The sequence below is a fragment of the Pseudophryne corroboree genome, chromosome 2 (genome assembly GCF_028390025.1).
Source record: "Pseudophryne corroboree isolate aPseCor3 chromosome 2, aPseCor3.hap2, whole genome shotgun sequence".
In the NCBI taxonomy this organism is placed as follows: domain Eukaryota; kingdom Metazoa; phylum Chordata; class Amphibia; order Anura; family Myobatrachidae; genus Pseudophryne; species Pseudophryne corroboree.
In genome coordinates, this window is record NC_086445.1 from 632,565,215 (window position 1) to 632,584,896 (window position 19,682).

At 48.9% G+C, this 19,682-nt stretch overlaps 1 protein-coding gene across 2 annotated transcripts in view; it reads left to right on the plus strand.

Moving 5' to 3' along the window:
* BLTP3A (bridge-like lipid transfer protein family member 3A) overlaps positions 1 to 19,682 on the plus strand; it is a 262,471-nt gene that overhangs the window by 221,571 nt on the left and 21,218 nt on the right. For both annotated transcript variants that reach the window (XM_063954906.1, XM_063954907.1), the window contains exon 19: positions 7,537 to 7,645. In XM_063954906.1, the coding sequence (XP_063810976.1) occupies positions 7,537 to 7,645 (109 nt within the window). The remainder of the gene's footprint in view (positions 1 to 7,536; positions 7,646 to 19,682) is intronic.

Consider the following 19,682-nt stretch of genomic DNA (forward strand, 5'->3'; position numbering starts at 1 on the left):
CCCCCCATAACCCTGAATATCCTTGTCCATTAGGAATTTATCTAGCCCATTTTATTAAAGTAGTGACTGAGTCCGCTATTACTACTTTCTCAAGCAGGGAATTCGAAGTACGTATTGTCCTTACTGTGGAGAAACCCTTCCATCTCAGAGTGCTAAATCTCTTCTCCTCTAACTTAGGCTGGTGTCCCTGTGTCCTTTGTGGTTATCTTACCAAAAACAAATAACCCCACTAGCTCTGTGTATTGACCCCTTATATATTTGTAAATATTAATCATGTCCCCGCTTAATCTCCTTTTTCCAGTGTAAACATGGCTATCTTATCGAGCCTTTCTTCGTATTCTAGCGTCTTCATCCCTTTAATCAATTTGGTTGCCAGTCTTTTAATCTTTTCTAGTTCCAGGATATTCTTTTTATAGTCTGGTGCCCATAGTTGTGCACAGTATTCGAGATGTGGCCTCACTAGTGATTTGTACAATGGGAGTATAACACTCTCATCCCTTGCATCAATTCCACGCTTTATGCATGCTAATACCTTGTTTGCCTTTTTTGCTGCATTCCTACTTTGGGTACTACTGCTAAGTTTGCTATCGATGTGAACACCCAAATCTTTTTCCAGTACAGAATCCCCTAGTTTATCCCCATTTAGTATGTAGGTAGTATTTTTGTTCTTGCTTCCAAAGTGCATTACCATACATTTGTCTATATTGAACCGCATTCTCCATTTTGCTGCCCATGTTCCTAATCTAAGTAAGTCGTTCTGTAGAGACTTAGCATCCCCCTCCGAATTTATAACCTTACACAGTTTGGTATCGTCTGCAAAAATTGACACTGTACTCTCTAGACCCACATTTAAATCATTTATGAAAATGTTAAACAATAGTGGTCCACTTATTACTTCAGTCCAATTCGAATACGTTCCATTTACCACCACTCAATGCTCCCTTTTATCCACCCAGTTTCTAACACAAGTGCATATTGTGCTCCCTAGTCCAAGTTCTCTTAATTTGTATACGAGTCTCATGTGAAGTACTGTATCGAAAGCTTTGGCAAAGTCTAAAAAGATGACATCCACCTCTGTACCCTGATCTAGGTTCGCACTAACCATTTCATAAAAGCCTATTAAGTTAGTTTGACATGATCTATCCTTCACAAATCCGTGTTGGTTCCTACTAGTAACTTTATTGGTTTCGAGGAACTCCTGTATTCTATCCCTTAAAATACCTTCCAGTACTTTCCCCACTATAGATGTAAGACTTACTGGTCTATAATTACCCAGTTCAGACTTACTTACCTTTTTAAATATCGCCACTACTTCCGCTATAAGCCAGCCTTTGGGGACCATGCCTGATGTAAGTGAGTCAATGAAAATCAAGTATAAGAGTCTTGCTAATTCGGAGTGAGAACCCTTGGGTGAATTCCGTCAGGACCAGGTGACTTATTAATTTTAATTTTTTTTAATCGGTCTCTGACTACTTCCTCACTTAAGTGAAGTGTGGTTACGGAATGTTAGATCAGGGCAAATCAGCAGAATGAAGCATAGAAGGTAAGTACCACATCTGTTTTCCTCCTTTTCAAAATAAAATCAGTGGATGAATGGGAAGCATACGTGGACCTTGACAACGCTTTAAGGAGTTTTTTTTTTTTTTTTTTTAAACAGAACGGGACTGGGTCCTCTGGCAGCGCTGTTACAGAGTTTATGTAATAGGGGGCAGCGCCGTTTAAATATTTTTTCTCTTACGTCCTAGAGGATGCTGGGGACTCCAAAAGGACCATGGGGTATAGACGGGATCCGCAGGAGCTTGGGCACACTTAAAAGACTTAATCTGGGTGTGAACTGGCTCCTCCCCCTATGCCCCTCCTCCAGACCCCAGTTAGACTTTGTGCCCAGGAGTGACTGGATGCACACTAGGGGAGCTCTCCTGAGTTTCTCTAGAAAAGACTTTGTTAGGTTTTTTATTTTCAGGGAGTACTGCTGGCTACAGGCTCCCTGCATCGTGGGAGTGAGGGGAGAGGAGCAGACCTACTTCTGTGAGTTTCAAGGCTCTGCTTCTCGGCTACTGGACACCATTAGCTCCAGAGGGTTCGATCACTTGGTGCGCCAAGCTGCTTGTTCCCGGAGCCACGCCGTCACCCCCTCACAGAAGCCAGAAGACAGAAGTCGGGTGAGTATGAGAAGATCAGAAGACTTCAGGACGGCAAAAGACTTCAGTAACGGAAGGTACAGCACAGTGGTAACGCTGCGCTCCATGCTCCCACACACATCACCAACGGTATTTCACTGGGTGCAGGGCGCTGGGGGGCGCCCTATGCAGCATGTTACTGAGGTGCGGCAGCGGCAGAAGGCTTTTCGGTGCCTCGGCACCGTTTCTAAAAAACCCCTCCGGCATGTTTAATTTTTCAAATTTGGCGGGCCGAAGCGCGCCGGGTAGGAGGCGGAGCTTCGTGCCGCGGCTCACAGGCGCCATCTTCCCGTCTACACGCGGCTGAAGGAAGACACTGCCGGGACCTCCACCTCTCCTCTCACAAGTAACGGGGAGCTAATCAGAAGGGGGGGCCGCAGTGTGGTGCTTATTATCGTTTTAAAGCAGCGCTGGGTACATATATCTTTTCTGGGGGTATATGGGCGCTGGGGTGTGAGCTGGCATACTCCCTCTGTGTCTCTATCTGGCCTTCATTGTGGGTCTGTCACCTAGCTGGGACGTTCTGTGTGTTTGTGTGTCGGTACTACGTGTCGGCATGTCTGAGGCTGATGGTTATTCACCAGAGGAGGTTATTGGGGGAGCAGATGCGGGGCTAGAGTTGGGATTGTCGACGCAGCCGACACCTGATTTGCTAGCATTGCTCAGTGTGATAAATTCGAATGTTGCCTCTTTATCAAAGAGGTTAGATAAGTCTGAGTCACAGACGCAGGTGTGGAAAAAGTCCATGGAAGAGGCTTTATCTCAGGTTCAGACTCCATCCGGGTCGCAAAAGCGGCCATTTACTCAAGTGGTAGATACTGATACCGACACGGACTCTGATTCCGAGGTCGATTTCACTGAGGCTGCTTTGCATCCGCGTTTAGTTAAGAGCATTCAGTACATGATTGTGGCTATAAAAGATGTTTTACACATTTCTGATGAACCTGCGGTGCAGGAAACAAGGATTTGTTTGTTCAAGGGAAAAAAACCAGAGGTGAAATTTCCCCCCTCTCATGAAATGAATACTCTTTGTGAAAAGGCTTGGGAGTCGCCGGATAAGAGGTGGCAGATGCCCAAGAGAATTTACATGGCGTATCCTTTCCCCTCCGAGGACAGGGAAAAATGGGAGGCGTCTCCAAATATTGACAAAGCTCTATCTCATTTGTCGAAGAAAGTGGCGCTTCCGTCTCCTGACACGGCAGCTCTCAAAGATCCAGCGGATCGCAAGCTGGAGACGTCTCTGAAGTCCATTTTCGTTAATTCGGGTGCATTGCTCAGACCTGCAGTGGCGTCGGTGTGGGTGAGTAGTGCTATTGCTAAATGGGCTGAGAATTTAGCTAATGATATGGATACCCTTGATAAAGATAATGTCCTTTTGACTCTCGGTTATATCAAGGACGCTGCAGATTACCTGAAGGATGCGGCGAGGGACGTCTGTCTCTTGGGTACAAGAACCAATGCCATGTCGATATCAGCCAGGAGGGCGTTGTGGATCCACCAATGGAATGCTGATGCCGACTCCAAGAGAGCTATGGAAGTGTTACCCTTCAAAGGTACTGTCTTGTTTGGGGACGGCTTGGCGGACCTGGTCTCGACCGCGACTGCGGGTAAGTCCTCTTTTCTTCCTTATGTTCCCACACAACAGAAAAAGGCACCACATCGGCAAATCCTTTCGTCACAATAAATACAGGCGTGGAAAAGGTTCGTCCTTCCTCGCTTCAAAAGGTAGAGGAAGGGGAAAGAAACCTCCTGCAGGCTCAGGCGCCCAGGACCAAAAGTCCTCCCCTGCTTCTACCAAGTCCACCGCATGACGCTGGGGCTTCCCTGGGGGAGTCTGGACCGGTGGGGGGTCGTCTACAAATATTCAGTCAGGTCTGGATTCAATCAGACCTGGATCCTTGGGTCCTAGAGATTGTGTCTCAGGGATACAAACTGGAGTTTCGCGAGATACCCCCTCACCGGTTCTTCATTTCGGCATTACCAGTAGCTCTTCCGGACAGGGAGGTGGTGCTGGCAGCGATACAAAAATTGTGTCTACAGAGGGTCATTGTTCCCGTTCCCTCGTCCCAACGGGGGGAGGGGTTCTACTCGAGCCTCTTTGTTGTGCCGAAACCGGACGGTTCGGTCAGACCAATTTTAAATCTAAAATCCCTAAATCCATACTTGAAAGTGTTCAAGTTCAAGATGGAATCTCTTCGAGCAGTAATTGCCAGCCTGGAAGGGGGGGATTTTATGGCGTCAGTCGACATAAAGGACGCCTACTTACATGTCCCGATATATCCTTCGCATCAGGCCTTCCTCAGGTTTGCGATACGGGATTCTCATTACCAATTTCAGACGTTGCCGTTTGGGCTTTCCACGGCTCCCAGGATTTTCACCAAAGTCATGGCGGAAATGATGGTTCTCCTTCGCAAACAAGGAGTTACGATTATCCCGTACTTGGACGATCTCCTGATAAAGGCGAGGTCCAAGGAACGGTTGCTAAAAAGTGTAGATTTGTCACTGTCGGTTCTGCGACAGCACGGTTGGGTACTCAATTTGCCAAAATCTCAGTTGATTCCGACCACTCGGCTGCCTTTTCTGGGCATGATTCTGGACACGGAGTTGCAGAAAGTATTTCTTCCAGAAGAAAAGGCTCTGGAATTACAGACGATGGTCAGGGAACTTCTGAGGCCGAAGACTGTGTCCGTCCATCAATGTACACGCGTTCTGGGGAAGATGGTGGCGACGTACGAAGCCATTCCGTTCGGCAGGTTTCATGCCCGGGTGTTTCAATGGGATTTGCTGAGCAAATGGTCCGGGTCGCACCTGCACATACACCGGAAGATAAGTCTATCTCCCAGAGCCAGGATTTCTCTCCTGTGGTGGCTACAAAGTCATCACTTCCTAGGGGGACGCCGGTTCGGTATCCAGGAGGGGGTCCTTCTAACAACAGATGCAAGTCTCCGGGGCTGGGGCGCAGTCACCCAAGGAAGAAACTTCCAGGGGAAATGGTCGCTCCAGGAAGCCTGTCTCCACATAAATGTTCTTGAGTTAAGAGCCATTTACAACGGCCTGCTGCAAGCAAGAAGCCTTCTGCAGGGTCGACCTGTCCTGGTACAGTCAGACAACATCACAGCGGTGGCACATATAAACCGTCAAGGCGGAACAAGGAGCAGAGCGGCAATGGCGGAGGCCACAAGAATCCTTCGCTGGGCGGAACAACACTTGAGCGCCCTGTCAGCAGTCTTCCTACCGGGAGTAGACAACTGGGAAGCAGATTTCCTCAGCAGACACGATCTCCATCCGGGAGAGTGGGCTCTTCACCAAGAGGTATTTGCAGAGGTGACAAAACGTTGGGGAATTCCGCTGATCGACATGATGGCGTCTCTTCTCAACAAGAAGCTCCCGAGGTATTGTTCCAGGTCAAGGGACCCACAAGCCACTGCAGTGGACGCCCTGGTGTCTCCTTGGGTCTTCCAGTCGGTGTATGTGTTCCCTCCACTTCCTCTCATTCCAAAGGTCCTGGGGATCATTCGTCGAGCAAGGGTTCAGGCGATTCTCGTCGTTCCAGACTGGCCAAGAAGGGCCTGGTACCCGGATCTTCAGGACTTGCTGGTGGAAGATCCTTGGCCGCTTCCTCTAAGAGAGGACCTGTTGTTGCAGGGTCCATGCGTGTTTCCAGACTTACCGCGGCTGCGTTTGACGGCATGGAGGTTGAGTGCCAGATCTTAGCTCGTAAGGGTATTCCCAGGGAGGTCATTCCAACTCTCATTAAGGCTAGGAAGGAGGTTACGGCGAAGCATTATCACCGTATTTGGAGAAAGTATATTTCCTGGTGTGAGTCTAAAATGGCTCCTGCGGAAGATTTTCACTTGGGTCGCTTTCTCCACTTTTTACAGGCGGGAGTGGATGCAGGCCTAAAATTGGGTTCCATCAAAGTGCAGATTTCGGCTTTGTCTATTTTCTTTCAAAAAGAGTTAGCGGTCCTCCCAGAGGTTCAGACTTTTGTGAAAGGAGTAATGCATATCAATCCTCCGTTTGTGCCTCCTGTAGCTCCATGGGACCTTGATGTGGTATTACGGTTTCTCATGTCTTCCTGGTTTGAACCTTTGCATAAGGTTGAGTTGAAATTTCTCACTTGGAAGGCAGTTATGCTATTGGCGCTGGCGTCTGCCAGGCGGGTGTCAGAGTTGGCGGTCTTATCTCATAAGAGCCCGTACTTGATTTTTCATTCGGATAGGGCGGAATTGAGGACTCGTCAACAATTTCTGCCGAAGGTGGTTTCTTCATTTCACATTAACCAACCTATTGTGGTCCCGGTGGCTACGGAAGCTGTGGCGATTCCAAGATCTCTGGATGTTGTAAGAGCGTTGTAGATCTATGTCGCTAGGACAGCTGTTACCAGGAAAACTGAGGCGCTGTTTGTCTTGTATGCTTCCAACAAAATTGGTCATCCTGCTTCAAAACAGACTGTTGCACGCTGGATTTGTAGTACGATTCAGCAGGCTCATTCTTCGGCCGGACTACCGGTGCCGAAGTCAGTAAAAGCCCATTCTACCAGGAAAGTGGGCTCATCTTGGGCGGCTGCCCGAGGTGTCTCGGCGTTACAGCTTTGCCGAGCAGCTACTTGGTCGGGTTCAAACACTTTTGCTAAATTCTATAAGTTTGATACCCTGGCCGAGGAGGACCTTGCATTTGCTCAGTCGGTGCTGCAGAGTCGTCCGCACTCTCCCGCCCGTTCTGGAGCTTTGGTATAATCCCCATGGTCCTTTTGGAGTCCCCAGCATCCTCTAGGACGTAAGAGAAAATAGGATTTTGGTACTTACCGTAGAGGATGCTGGGCGCCCATCCCGGTGCGGACTATTACTTGCAGTGTTTTCTTACTGGTTAAGTTTGTTTATACACGGGTTGTGTATTTCTTATTTCAGCTGGTTGCTGCTGTTGATTCATACTGTTCTCTGGTTTAAAGTTACTCCGGTTGTACGGTATGTTTGTGGTGTGGGCTGGTTTGTCTGTAGCCCTTGGTTTGAACAAAAATCTTTTCCTCGAAATGTCCGTCTCTCCTGGGCACAGTTCCTATAACTGGGGTCTGGAGGAGGGGCATAGGGGGAGGAGCCAGTTCACACCCAGATTAAGTCTTTTAAGTGTGCCCAAGCTCCTGCGGATCCCGTCTATACCCCATGGTCCCTTTGGAGTCCCCAGCATCCTCTACGGACTAGGAGAAAAGGATTTACCGGTAAGTACCAAAATCCTATTTTTTATCTCATTTACAGTAATTTCACCCAAATGTAATTTTTGTTATCCTTTGAATTGTAACATTTTTGCTCAAATGAAAAATCAATGACTTCAAAAATATTTGTATTATGTTTAACAGGATGATGGGCCACGTGTTTATCCCTCTCCAGTTCTTCCTGAGCCAGTTGCTTTTTCAGTAAAAAACCTGAAAGTGCAACGACAAGAGGATGGTGTGTTCTACATCACAGGTAAAGCATTTATCCCACTTTATGCACAGTATGAAGGCTGCTGTTGTCTCATAAGTCTTTGCAGACACACGCTAGCTAATGCTCAGCAGTAGAGCTATTGAAAAAAAGGAAAACTAAGGGCCCGATTCAGACCTGATCGCTGTTGTGCGAAATCGCACAGCGGCCGATTATCGAATGACTGCGTATGCACGGCAATGCGCAGGCGCGTCGCCAGACAGCGACAGGATTGTGCAAAAATTTAGATTGCAAGGCGCTCGCAAGGTGATTGACGGGGAGAGGATATTTGTGGGTGGTAACTGGCTATTTTCAGGGAGCGTCAGGAAAAACGCATTCCTTCCCTAGTGGTTTCAGGGAGGGTGTGTGACGTCAGCTCTGGCTCCAATCAGCCTGTTTGTATCACACTGTAGGAGTAAGTCGTGGGCTACGCACAGACTGGAAAAATCATTAGGAGGTGAGTGAGTTGCGAACGGATTTGCTGTTGTCTGCTGTCTGGCGGAATTTTTGCACGGCATACACATGCGTTCGCACACTTGCACGGGGCGGGTTTTCACTCTCCCTGGGCGGCAACTATCTGATTGCAGACCTCTGCAAATTTGCAGCACAGCGATCAGGTCTGAATAAGGCCCCAAGTCTTGTTTTAAGACTTGCTTGTTTTTATGCATCCTTTTTTATCCATACACTACAGATTCTTGGCTTGATTGTAATTGCTTTCCTTGTTGCAGAAGTTGAAAATTTCTTTGTCATCCTATCCAGGGACACTGCTAACCATGGGATGTAGAGGGCACTAGGAGGAGCTGGTTCATAAAGCCAAATTTGTAGCTAAACCCTCTCTCTATGGGCCTAATTCAGAGCTGACCGCAGCAGCAAAACCATGTGCAGTGCAGGTGGGCAGATATAACGTGAAGAGAGAGTAGATTTCAGTTTGAACACACCCCACCCAAATCTAACTCTCTCTGCACTTGTTATATCTTCCCCACATGCACTGCACATGGGCCCTCATTCCGAGTTGATCGGTCGCAAGGCGAATTTAGCAGAGTTACACACGCTAAGCCGCCGCCTACTGGGAGTGTATCTTAGCATCTTAAAATTGCGACCGATGTATTCGCAATATTGCGATCACAAACTACTTAGCAGTTTTAGAGTAGCTCCAGACTTACTCTGCCTGTGCGATCAGTTCAGTGCTTGTCGTTCCTGGTTTGACGTCACAAACACACCCAGCGTTCGCCCAACCACTCCCCCGTTTCTCCGGCCACTCCTGCGTTTTTTCCGGAAACGGTAGTGTTTTCAGCCACACGCCCATAAAACGCCGTGTTTCCGCCCAGTAACACCCATTTCCTGTCAATCACATTACGTTCGCCGGAGCGATAAGAAAGCCGTGAGTAAAAATACTTTCTTCATAGCAAAGATACTTGGCGCAGTCGCAGTGCGAATATTGCGCATGCGCACTAAGCGGAATTTCACTGCGATGCGATGAAAAATACAGAGCGAACGACTCGGAATGAGGGCCATGGTTTTGCCAACAAGAGAACAATTTTGCTGCTGCAATCAAGTCTGAATTAGGCCCTATATCCCATCAGCCTTTATGAAGCATGTCAAATTAAGATTGGCTTAAGAGTCTTTGGAATGGGCACCATTATAGCATAAGAAGCAAATCTGTATGTTTCTGCTTTTTTAATCTTCTGTGTTATGCAATTTGCTTGTAGTGTTTTTAGGTAGATGGAGGCAGGCAGGAGTGGCTCAGCACCCTATTTGCCGCACCTGACCACATGTTTTTCATTTTACAGCAAGGGAGTGACGTGGTCTCCACTATTTTGTGTACCCAGTGGTGCAAGTAGAAATAATGTCTTACAGGTACAAAAAAAATGGGTGTGGCCAAATGCCACATGGGGCATGGCCAATGAAAATGGGGTGGGGGGCAGATACACATATGGGGGGTAGGCAGATACACATATGCCCCAATAGTGGCAGATATATGTTGCCCCACAGTGCCAGATATACGTTGCCCCACAGTGCCAGATATACGTTGCCCCACAGTGCCAGATACGCATTGCCCCACAGTGCCAGATACACATTGCCCCACAGTGCCAGATACACATTGCCCCATAGTGCCAGATACACATTGCCCCACAGTGCCAGATACACAAATGCCCCGACGGTATCAGATATACATTGCCCCCAGTGCCAGATACACAAATGCCCCCAGTGGCAGATACAGAAATGGCCCCCCAGTGCCAGATACAGAAATGCCTCCAGTGCTAGATACACATGTCCCCCCAGTGCCAGATACAGAAATGCCCCCGCAGTGCCAGATATGCCCCCAGTGCCAGGTACACATGCCCCCCCCCCCCCCCCCCCCTTCTCCTGCTGCTTACCGCGCTGCTGCTGTCGTTCTGTTCCTGTGTGTGAGGGGAGGAGAACGCAGCGTGCGCCTCTCCTGCCCCTCAGTCTCCGGTGTCGGTGCGGGTGTCGCTCTACCCATCAATTAGGCGCCGATCTGTGAGCCACTCAAAGCTCGCAGTCCAGCAGTCAATCAGGAGCCTTGGCTGCCGGTCCGCGAGCTCTTATTGGCTCACGGGCCGGGGCCGAATTGAAGGTAGACACTGAGGGGCAGGAGAGGCGTACACTGCGCTCTCCTCCCCTCATGCAGCAGTGGAGGGAGAGAGCGGCGGCGGTGGGTACGGCGTACCCACGGCTAAAATCTTAAGGGTACGCCGTACCCGGCCGCTTGCACCGCTGTGTGTACCAGATACCCCAAGGTGACTGTTGCTGGTCCATAGAGCGCTCCGGGAGCTCAGGCTACAACTGCAACACAGCCCCATCTTTCTTGTTGCGATGAGCGTTCAGCAGCTCAGACTGTGGGTGCCAGGGAGGGACAGTTAATGGTCGCCATTGGGAGTTGCATCAGTCCCCCACTGTTGTAAGACACTTCTTAACAGCAGAGCACTGGGCAGGGCTAGTCTCAAGGCTGCTGTGGTTTTGTTATTTTGGAGCAGTGTTCCAATGGGACAACTGTCTGGTATCTTCTTTGGTAAGATGTGTTTGGGACCTTCATTCTTCTGTCAGTTATATCTTTCCCTTTGCTCCTTTCTTAACTCAGTAGCAGGAGTGTAGGGATTCTACTACACCTTGCATTTACTTGTATTTGTTTCGGGGTGTCACATTGCATTGTTTGGCTATACACTCACTGTGTGCTTATTGTAGTACTATTACTAATTCTTCCAAAGGCAACGGTAATGAGACTGGGGCACCTGTGCTAGTTACATGCAGATCCTGTTCGGCAGGCTTATTCCCTCAGGATCCTGTACAGGACGGTCTATGTACTAACTGTCATATCCCAGCCCCGGCCATAACTAGGTGTATGCGGAGGGGGCACCACACATAGCTCTGCAGGGTAGGGGGAGCTGTTGGTGGCATTTGTCAATTATCTGTTTTAATTACTTTCACTAGCATCTACACCCCTTTTTGAAGCCCAGCTTCTCTTGACCGCCGCTATCTCTACTCTGACTCTTTCTGACGCTAATACCTATACCTTTATTACATTTCAAGATGCAGACATACCCAGGACTATTTCATGCATGTATTATGTGTTCCTTGTACCTTGCCTTTTGTTCAACACAGATTTGGGGATTTCTCTCGGTCTTGCAAGCTCCATGCAGACTTCAGTTTCCAAGCTGCAGCATGTGTCTGTGTTAATCTCTTCTGAATCAGCAGGATCTGGTGTACAGCTTCTGGTATCTCTGATCATTGTGTTTGCAGGAAGTTCCAGCAGACATGTTTCCTGGTCAGCTGATCAGACTATTCACCAGTAGGAGTGCTGGAAACTCTCATCTGACTCCTTCCAATGGCAGTCTACCTAAGGGTATAAAGCAGGTCTCCAGGAACAGGAAGGGGCCTGTGAAACTAGTTACATTGTGTGTGTGACAAGTGAACCTGCATTTCCTCTCCTGTGCAGCAGTACCAGGTCCAGTTTATACTTCAGCCAGTAACCAGTCCGGTCCAGCTTTATACTTCAGCCGGTGGTCTACTACCAATAATTCATACCAAAGGGAGTTCTCAGTGCTAAGCAAATCTCATGCGAAAGAGTTACATTTAGCCCTCTCGATTCCAGTCACGAGTTGCAGCCATAGGACTCCAGTCATTACCTGAAGCAGGTAATGCTGTTACCCAACCTGTGACAGACATGGAGGATGAGGAACTGGCTTCTAAGGTTAAGGCTCCGGTAAGGTTAAGGCTGAATTTCCTCAATCAGATCAGCTTACTGAACTTATGTGTGTGGCAGATGGTTTCAGCTCCCAAAAAGACTTTTTATACTCTCCCAATTAAAGAATGTGGACCCCATGGCCTCACGTTACAACCACAAAGTACCCATATACGAGTCCAAGACCAGGGATCCCTTAGCCATCGTTATGGACGCTCTAGTGGTAAGGTGGACTTTCACTCTGGCGTACCGCTTCCCTCCAGTCTCCATCCTTCCGAGAGTGCTTTGCAAGTTCAAGCAGGAAGGAGGCACCATGCTGTTGGTAGTTCCGGCCTGGCCCAGGCGCCATTGTTTTGCAGACCTGCAGAGTCTCTCAGTAGACACTCCCTTTCCACTCCCTCTATGGCCGGATCTGCTAACTCAAGATCCCTTTCGACACCCAGAGCTAGCTCATCTGTCTTTGACGAAATAGCTCTTGAGTTATCCCTCTTAAGATCCAAGGGTTTCTCCCACTCTGTGATTCAGATGATGCCAAAGGCTCGTAAGTCTACCTCAGCCCGCATCTATTACAGAGTTTGGCACTCTTACTTCCAGTGGTGTTCTTCTAGAGGCTATAACCCTACTGTTTTCAGAGTTTCTCAGGCGCTTGCCTTTCCCCAGGCTGGGTTGGACCCCTGCCTCCACCTGGTATCCCTTGAAGTGCGTGCCTCTACTTTGTCAGTCTGGTTCCAGCGACAGATCGCTCCCCTGCCTGATGGAATGTTCCTTCAAGGTGTACTTCACATTCAACCTCATTTTGTCCCTCTGTTGACCCTGTGGGACTTGTCTTTGGTTCTCTAGGCTTTACAGGCGCTGCAATGTGACCTTTTGGACTCTGTGGACCTCAAGTGGCAGATGGTGAAAATGCTTTTTCTCCTTGCTTTTGCGTTGCCTCTGCCCACAGGGTCTCTGACGATCCCGAGCTGGCTACCTGCCTAAAGTGGTATCAAGGTTCCATCTTAATGAATAAATAGTGGTTCTGGCCTTATAAATCCCCAGACCTCTCAGCTGGTGATGCTCTTTTTGTGTTATATGGGTTTTACAAGAGGGGCTGGCCTGCTAACAAACAAACTTTTGGCTTTTTGGCTTCAATTGACTATTTCACAGGCCTACACACAAGCTGACCTTCCTGTTGCGTCATCCTGGAGGGTGAGGACCTAGAGTCTTCCGCCAGTCATGGTGTGGAAGACCTCATTGCTGCTTTGCGCTCCCTAGACCAGGCATTCCCAACCACGGTCCTCAAGGCACACCAACAGTGCAGGTTTTAGTGATATCCAGGCTTCAGCACAGGTGACTTAATTAGTAGCTCAGTTATTCTGATTTAACCATCTGTGCTGCAGCCTGGATATCACTAAAACCTGCACTGTTGGTGTGCCTTGAGGACCGTGGTTGGGAATGCATGCTCTAGACTGTTTGGATGTGGATTCCAAAGCGAAAGGCTGTGAGTCTTGTCATTCATCAATGCAAGAAGGTTTAGTTTTCCATCTTCTTCAGATCTCCCCAATCTCATTGAGGAGGCCTGGGAGGCATGAGATAAAAAGTTCTCTGTTGTCTCTTTCTTGTCAGGGCTTCGCATCCTTTAATAAAAAAAATTGGAAGCTTGTCTCAAGTCCATTTTTATGGACTCTGGGGTCATTACATGACCTTTTAATAGACTCTGCATGGGTGGCTCAAGTTATGGAGAATTGGGCCAATAAACTCATTGAGGACCTTCACAGCGATGTGTTCAGGGATCCCCTTCTGGAATTGGCAGAACAGCTTCTCCGTGCAGCTGAATATGTGTGTGAGGCTGTGCAAGACGTGCTCAGGTGGTTTCTAGGGTTTCAACTACGGCTGTCTCTGCAGATTCAGAATCAAAACTTTCCTTGGAATCTCTTTTCCGTTTGGTGGGGGTGTTCTTTTTAGACCAGAATTGGATACCGATACCCAGGCTACTTGGGGGAGAAAGCACTTTACTTATGGTGGCTGCCCCTAAACAGCAGGGTCTGCATTTCCGGCTTTTCAGTCCTCCTCTCTGCAGCGGGGTACACTGGTATTCCACAGGGAATAACATTGGGGTGTAGAGTAGGATCTTGATCTGTGGCACCAACAGGCTAAAAGCTTTGACTGTTCCCAAGATGCTCAGCGCCGCCTCCTCTATAACCCCGCCTTCGTGCACAGGAGCCCAGTTTGTAAATTATCTGCCTGCACTGCAGGCACCAACAGGCAGGGCTGCTCCAGCAGCCCTAAGAAGAGCTATTTTAATGAAGATAGAAGACTTCAAGGGCAGCAGAGGCACTCTAGTGCTAGATATCATTCTGATATCTCCTGCTGCAGCTCCATCACCTCCCCCAGGGGCGCTGTATACTCCCGCGTCCCTGGTTGCCAGGTACTTACAGCGGAGGCTCCGGTTCTTCTCCCAGGGCGCACACACTAACCGAAGTTCTCTGGGAACCGCAGCACCCGGTGGTGAAGTCCAGCAAGGGGATAAGGCTCTGGCCTGTAGTCCCTCCCCCAGCCCCTGGGTGCCATTTAGAGTAAATGTTCCCTCCCTGGAGCTGCATCTCTCTGTCTCCCTCACTCCCTGTCAGCGTTTGGGCGCCATTACACACAGCTGCGCTGATTCTGGGACTGCTGGGTGATGCCTCCTCTGTAAAGCCGCCTGCATCATCAATGCTGTGCATTTACAGGACACTTAAGTATTCTACATGTCGTTTAGACAGTGTTAGTTAAGAACAAGTGCATACTTCAGGGTTATTTAGTACAAGTACCCTGTGATATTCATCCAGTTTTTACTGTGCATTGATATATCTGTTTATATACATAGCCTTACTACGTAATAGTATTGCTAGTCCAGTGCAGTTTTATTGTTTGTCATAATTCCTGCATTGTACGTGTGACTGTGTGTGTGTGTGTGTGTGCATATAGCTCGCTGAGTGATCTCTACTCCGTGTATCTCACTCCTACTGCTATCCCTGTATTCTGTAACCTGAGGGGGCTCCGTGCGTCAGGGTTATTAGATAATATAGGTATTTCACAGGATATACGTATCTTGTATTTTTCTCTGTGTTTTTCAGTCACATTTTACCTTAGAAATCCTGTATTTGTGCTGTCACACTGCAGAGGGGGTTTGTGTTAGGTATTCTATCTCCTGACATTGTACTCTGTCGCCCGTGGTTTACGCTTTCATATTATGTCAGCTGCATGGGGCGATGGGTCTGGGACTGATTCTGCCGTGCGCAGTTATGATGTCCCAGATGCATTTGAGGATAACATGGCTGCGGAGGGTTCAGGTTTTGGGGGTTCTGTACCCCCAGTCAGTTTGTAACAACGGGGGCACATCAGGGCCCGCCTTGGTCTGCCTTTTCTAATTTACTGACTACGATGGTAACTAGACTTGCGCCCCCTGTGGGACCTCCTGTGCCTTATCAGCCTTATATGGTCCCTGAAGTTAATCCGCCATGGATAGATGCTCTGTCCACTCAGTTACATTACTTGAATAACTCTTTGGATAAACGTATTCCTGACCCTCGCCCGCCTAAGACTGAACCTAAGAAGTCCTCTAAGTGGGCTGTTACTTCCTCTCAATCCACGCATGTTCCGGATACCTTTTCCGATGAAGATGGCGTGTATACTGACCCCACAGACTCTGATCATGACGTTTCTGATGGGGAATCTGTTTCACAGGTGGATGTTCCTGATCTCTTAGAGGCTATCAGGCTCATTCTTCAGATTGATGATGATCCTGAGCCTGCTACTACATCTAAGAAACTGGACAGGTTCAAACGTCAGAAGTTTACTAAATTGGTTTTACCTCATTCTGACCACTTGGATGACATACGTCAGGAATCCTGGGAGAACCCAGGAAAGAAATTCACCCCGCACAAGAAGATGCTAGTCCGCTATCCCCTTACGGCAGAATTGAGTAAAAATTGGGAAACTCCACCGCCGGTGGACTCGCAAATCGCTTGGCTCGTGGTGTCATCTGCTCTGCCTGTCACTACCGTCACTTCTCTCAAGGAGCCGACGTATAAGCGTGTGGAGGGCTGCTTAAAAGCTATCTATACCCTTGCATGGGCTGTGCATAGGCCCACCATTGTGGCTACTTGGGCCGCCGAAGCTATTGAGGCGTGGGCTCAGGAAATGGAGGCTGAGTTTCCGTCCGATTTTCCTGAACATGCCAGACAAGGTCTCTCTTATATTGTCACGGCATCTCATTACATTAAAGAAGCAACTTCAGATGCCGGTGTTCTGGCGGCTAAGGCTGCTACGACATCCATTTTGGCTCACGGTATTCTCTGGTTACAGTCCTGGTCGGTGGACTTGGACTCTAAGAAAACACTGGAGGTGCTTGCATTTAAAAGGAACATCCTCTTTGCTTTGGTGAGGATCTCAACAAGATTGTCGCTGACTTGGCGTCTGCTAAGACTGCATGTCTACCTAGTACTACTCCTTCGGCCCCGAAGGCAAAGAGTACTTCCTTTCTTCCTTTCGCCCTCCAGGTAAAGCAAATGGTCAGGCGTACCTGAAACAGTCTCGCACTTCCAAAACCACCAAGCCTAAACGTGCCTGGGCTGCCCGTCAGCCTGCCTCCAAATCTGACAAACCTGCGGCATGACAGGGCGGACCTCCCCATGGGGGATCCCAGGGTGGGAGGCCGACTTCTACAGTTCACCCAGGTATGGTTGAAGACCACTTCAGATGCTTGGGTATGGGAAGTCGTCACTCACGGATACGCTATATCCTTCAAGACACGTCCCCATCCTCGCTGTTGCCTGACGAACATCCCTTCGGATCAGGTGAAGGCAACAACTCTCTGTTTAGTGGTACAATCCCTCCTGGACACCGGAGTGGTAGTGCCGGTGCCTCTGGCTCAGAGGGGCAGGGGGTACTATTCAACGCTGTTCCTAGTTCCCAAACTGAATGGTTCCTCCCGGCCCATTCTCAACTTCAAATCTTTGAACAAGTTTGTGAGGGTCTCCAAGTTTCATATGGAGACCCTTCGCTCTACTGTCCTGGCTTTGGAACCAGGAGACTATATGGTATCCCTGGATATACAAGATGCTTACCTGCATATCCCTATTGCCATGTCACATCAGCAATACCTGCGGTTTGCTATTGGCAATCTCCATAACCAATTCCGGGCCTTACCGTTTGGTCTGACCACGGCTCCGCGAATTTTCACCAAGGTCATGGCAGTTACGACGGCTTCACTCCGCCGTTGAAGCATCAGGATCCTGCCGTATCTGGATGACTTGCTGATCCTGGCCAATTCCCCAGAAGTTGTCCTCCGTCATTTGTATCTGACGGTCCGGTTTCTACAAGCCCACGGATGGCTCATCAACTGGAAGAAATCATCCCTGGTCCCTGCCCAGAGCATGGTGCATCTGTGAGCATTGTTGGACACACACAACCTGAGGTTGTTTTTGTCACAGGAGAAAGTCCTGCAGCTTCAGGACAAGATACGTTGCTTCCTCTCTCGTCCGCGTATGTCGATACACTCTACAATGCAAGTACTAGGCCTCATGGTGTCGGCTTTCGACATGGTGGAGTACGCTCAATTTCATTCCTGCCCTCTGCAGAAACGTATTCTTGCCAAGTGGGATGGCCTGCCTCACCAGATCAGGTCTCAAATGATTTCCTTGTCTCTGGAGGTCCGTCTGTCACTGACCTGGTGGCTGCAGGACCAACGATTGAGCAGGGGTCGTCCCTTCTTAATCTCCAACTGGGTCCTTCTGACGACGGATGCCAGTCTGAGGGGTTGGGGCGCAGTGTTGGAGCAACACTCTCTTCATGGTCGGTGGTCCTGGGAGGAGTCTCTCCTCCCGATAAACATTCTGGAATTGCGGGCAGTGTTCAATGCTCTGAAACTGGCCCAGCATTTGGTACTGAACAGGCCTGTTCAAGTACAGTCAGACAACGCCACCACGGTGGTGTACATAAATCATCAAGGCGGCACTCGAAGCCGCATGGCAATGATGGAAGTGTCAAAGATTCTTCAATGGGCGGAACGCCATCTGCCAGCCATATCGACAGTGTTCATTCCGGGGGTCCTCAACTGGGAAACGGACTTCCTCAGTCGTCAGGACGTACACGCCGGAGAGTGGAGCCTTTATCCAGAAGTATTTCAACTCCTAGTGGACAAGTGGGGCCTACTAGATGTAGACCTGATGGCATCTTGACACAATCACAATGTTCCGGTCTCCGGAGCAAGAACAAGGGATTCTCAAGCGGGGTTCGTGGACGCACTGGAAATTCCATGGAACTTTCGGCTGCCGTACGTGTTCCCTCCGGTGTCACTTCTGCCCAGAGTAGTGAGGAAGTTCAAGCAAGAAGGATGAATCCTTCTAATAGCTCCAATGTGGCCCAGACGGCATTGATTCTCAGACCTACAGGGTCTCTCGCTAGAGCGTCCTCTTCTGCTTCCGCAACGACCAGACCTCCTCTTTCAGGGCCAATGTGTTTACCAGAATTTGGCCCGACTGGCTTTGACGGCGTTGCTCTTGATGCTTCTGTACTGAGGGCCAAAGGATTTTCTTAGGCGGTCATTCAAACTATGTTGAAGGACCGTAAGCAGCTTCTGCACAGATTTACCATAGGGTCTGAAATTCTTACTTTGCTTGGTGCGCATCTAACAATCATGACGTTTACAAGTTTAGTACGGCCAAACTTTTGGCCTTCCTACAGCAGGGCCTGGACTTGGGCCTTCGGCTGGCCTCACTCAAGGTTCATATTTCTGCCTTGTCGGTATGGTTTCAGAGAAAAATTGCGACTCTGCCTGATGTTCATACAGTCACTCAGGGTGTTTTACGGTTTCAACTTCCCTATTTCACACCTGTGGCTCCTTGGATTTGTCGTGGTTCTGGAGGCTTTGCAAGAGTCTCCGTTTGAACCTCTTGAATCTGCGGACCTTAAATAGTCTTTCCCTCAAGGTCTTGTTTCTGATGGCTATTGCCTCTGCTAGACGGGTATCAGATTTGGGTGCATTGTCTTGTAGGTCCCCCTATCTGATTTTTTACTGTGACCGGGCGGTTCTTCGGACGCGCCCTGATTATCTACCTAAGGTGGTGAATTCTTTCCACCTTAACCAGGAGATTGTGGTTCCGGCCTTTGTCTCTCCGGATTTATCCTCCAAAGAGTGGTCTTTGGATGTGGTACGGGCTCTCCATATCTGTGTGAAGAGGACAGCCTCCGTTAGGAAGTCTGATTCTCTCTTTGTACTGTTTGGTTTTCACAAATGTGGCTGGCCTGCTAACAAGCAGACCTTGGCCAGATGGATTAGAATGGTGATTGCACATGCTTATTTACAGGCTGGTCTTCCAGCTCCTGCTACCATCAAGACCCATTCTACTCGGTCAGTTGGACCTTCTTGTGCGGCCCGCCGTGGTGCGACCCTTGAACAATTGTGCGAGGCGGCTTCGTGGTCCTCAGTGAACACGTCATAACGTTCTATGCCTTCGAAACTTCCGCCTCCCAGGATGCTTCCTTTGGACGCCGTGTTCTTGTACCCGCTACAGTGCGTCTTCTCCTATAAGTAACTGCTTTAGGACATACCCGATGTTATTCACTGTGGAATACCAGTGTACCCCGCTGCAGAAAAGGAGATTTATGGTAAGAACTTACCTTTGTTAAATCTCTTTCTGTGAGGTACACTGGATTCCACAGGGCGCCCACCCTGACGCACTTGGCTTCTTTGGGTTGGTATGGTATTAGCCGCTGATATCGTCTTCTGTCCTGAGAATGTGGTGTCTGTGGCTACCAAATGTTGTCATCTCTTTTACCTGCTACTGCATTGGACTGGTTAACAAAACTGAGCTCCTG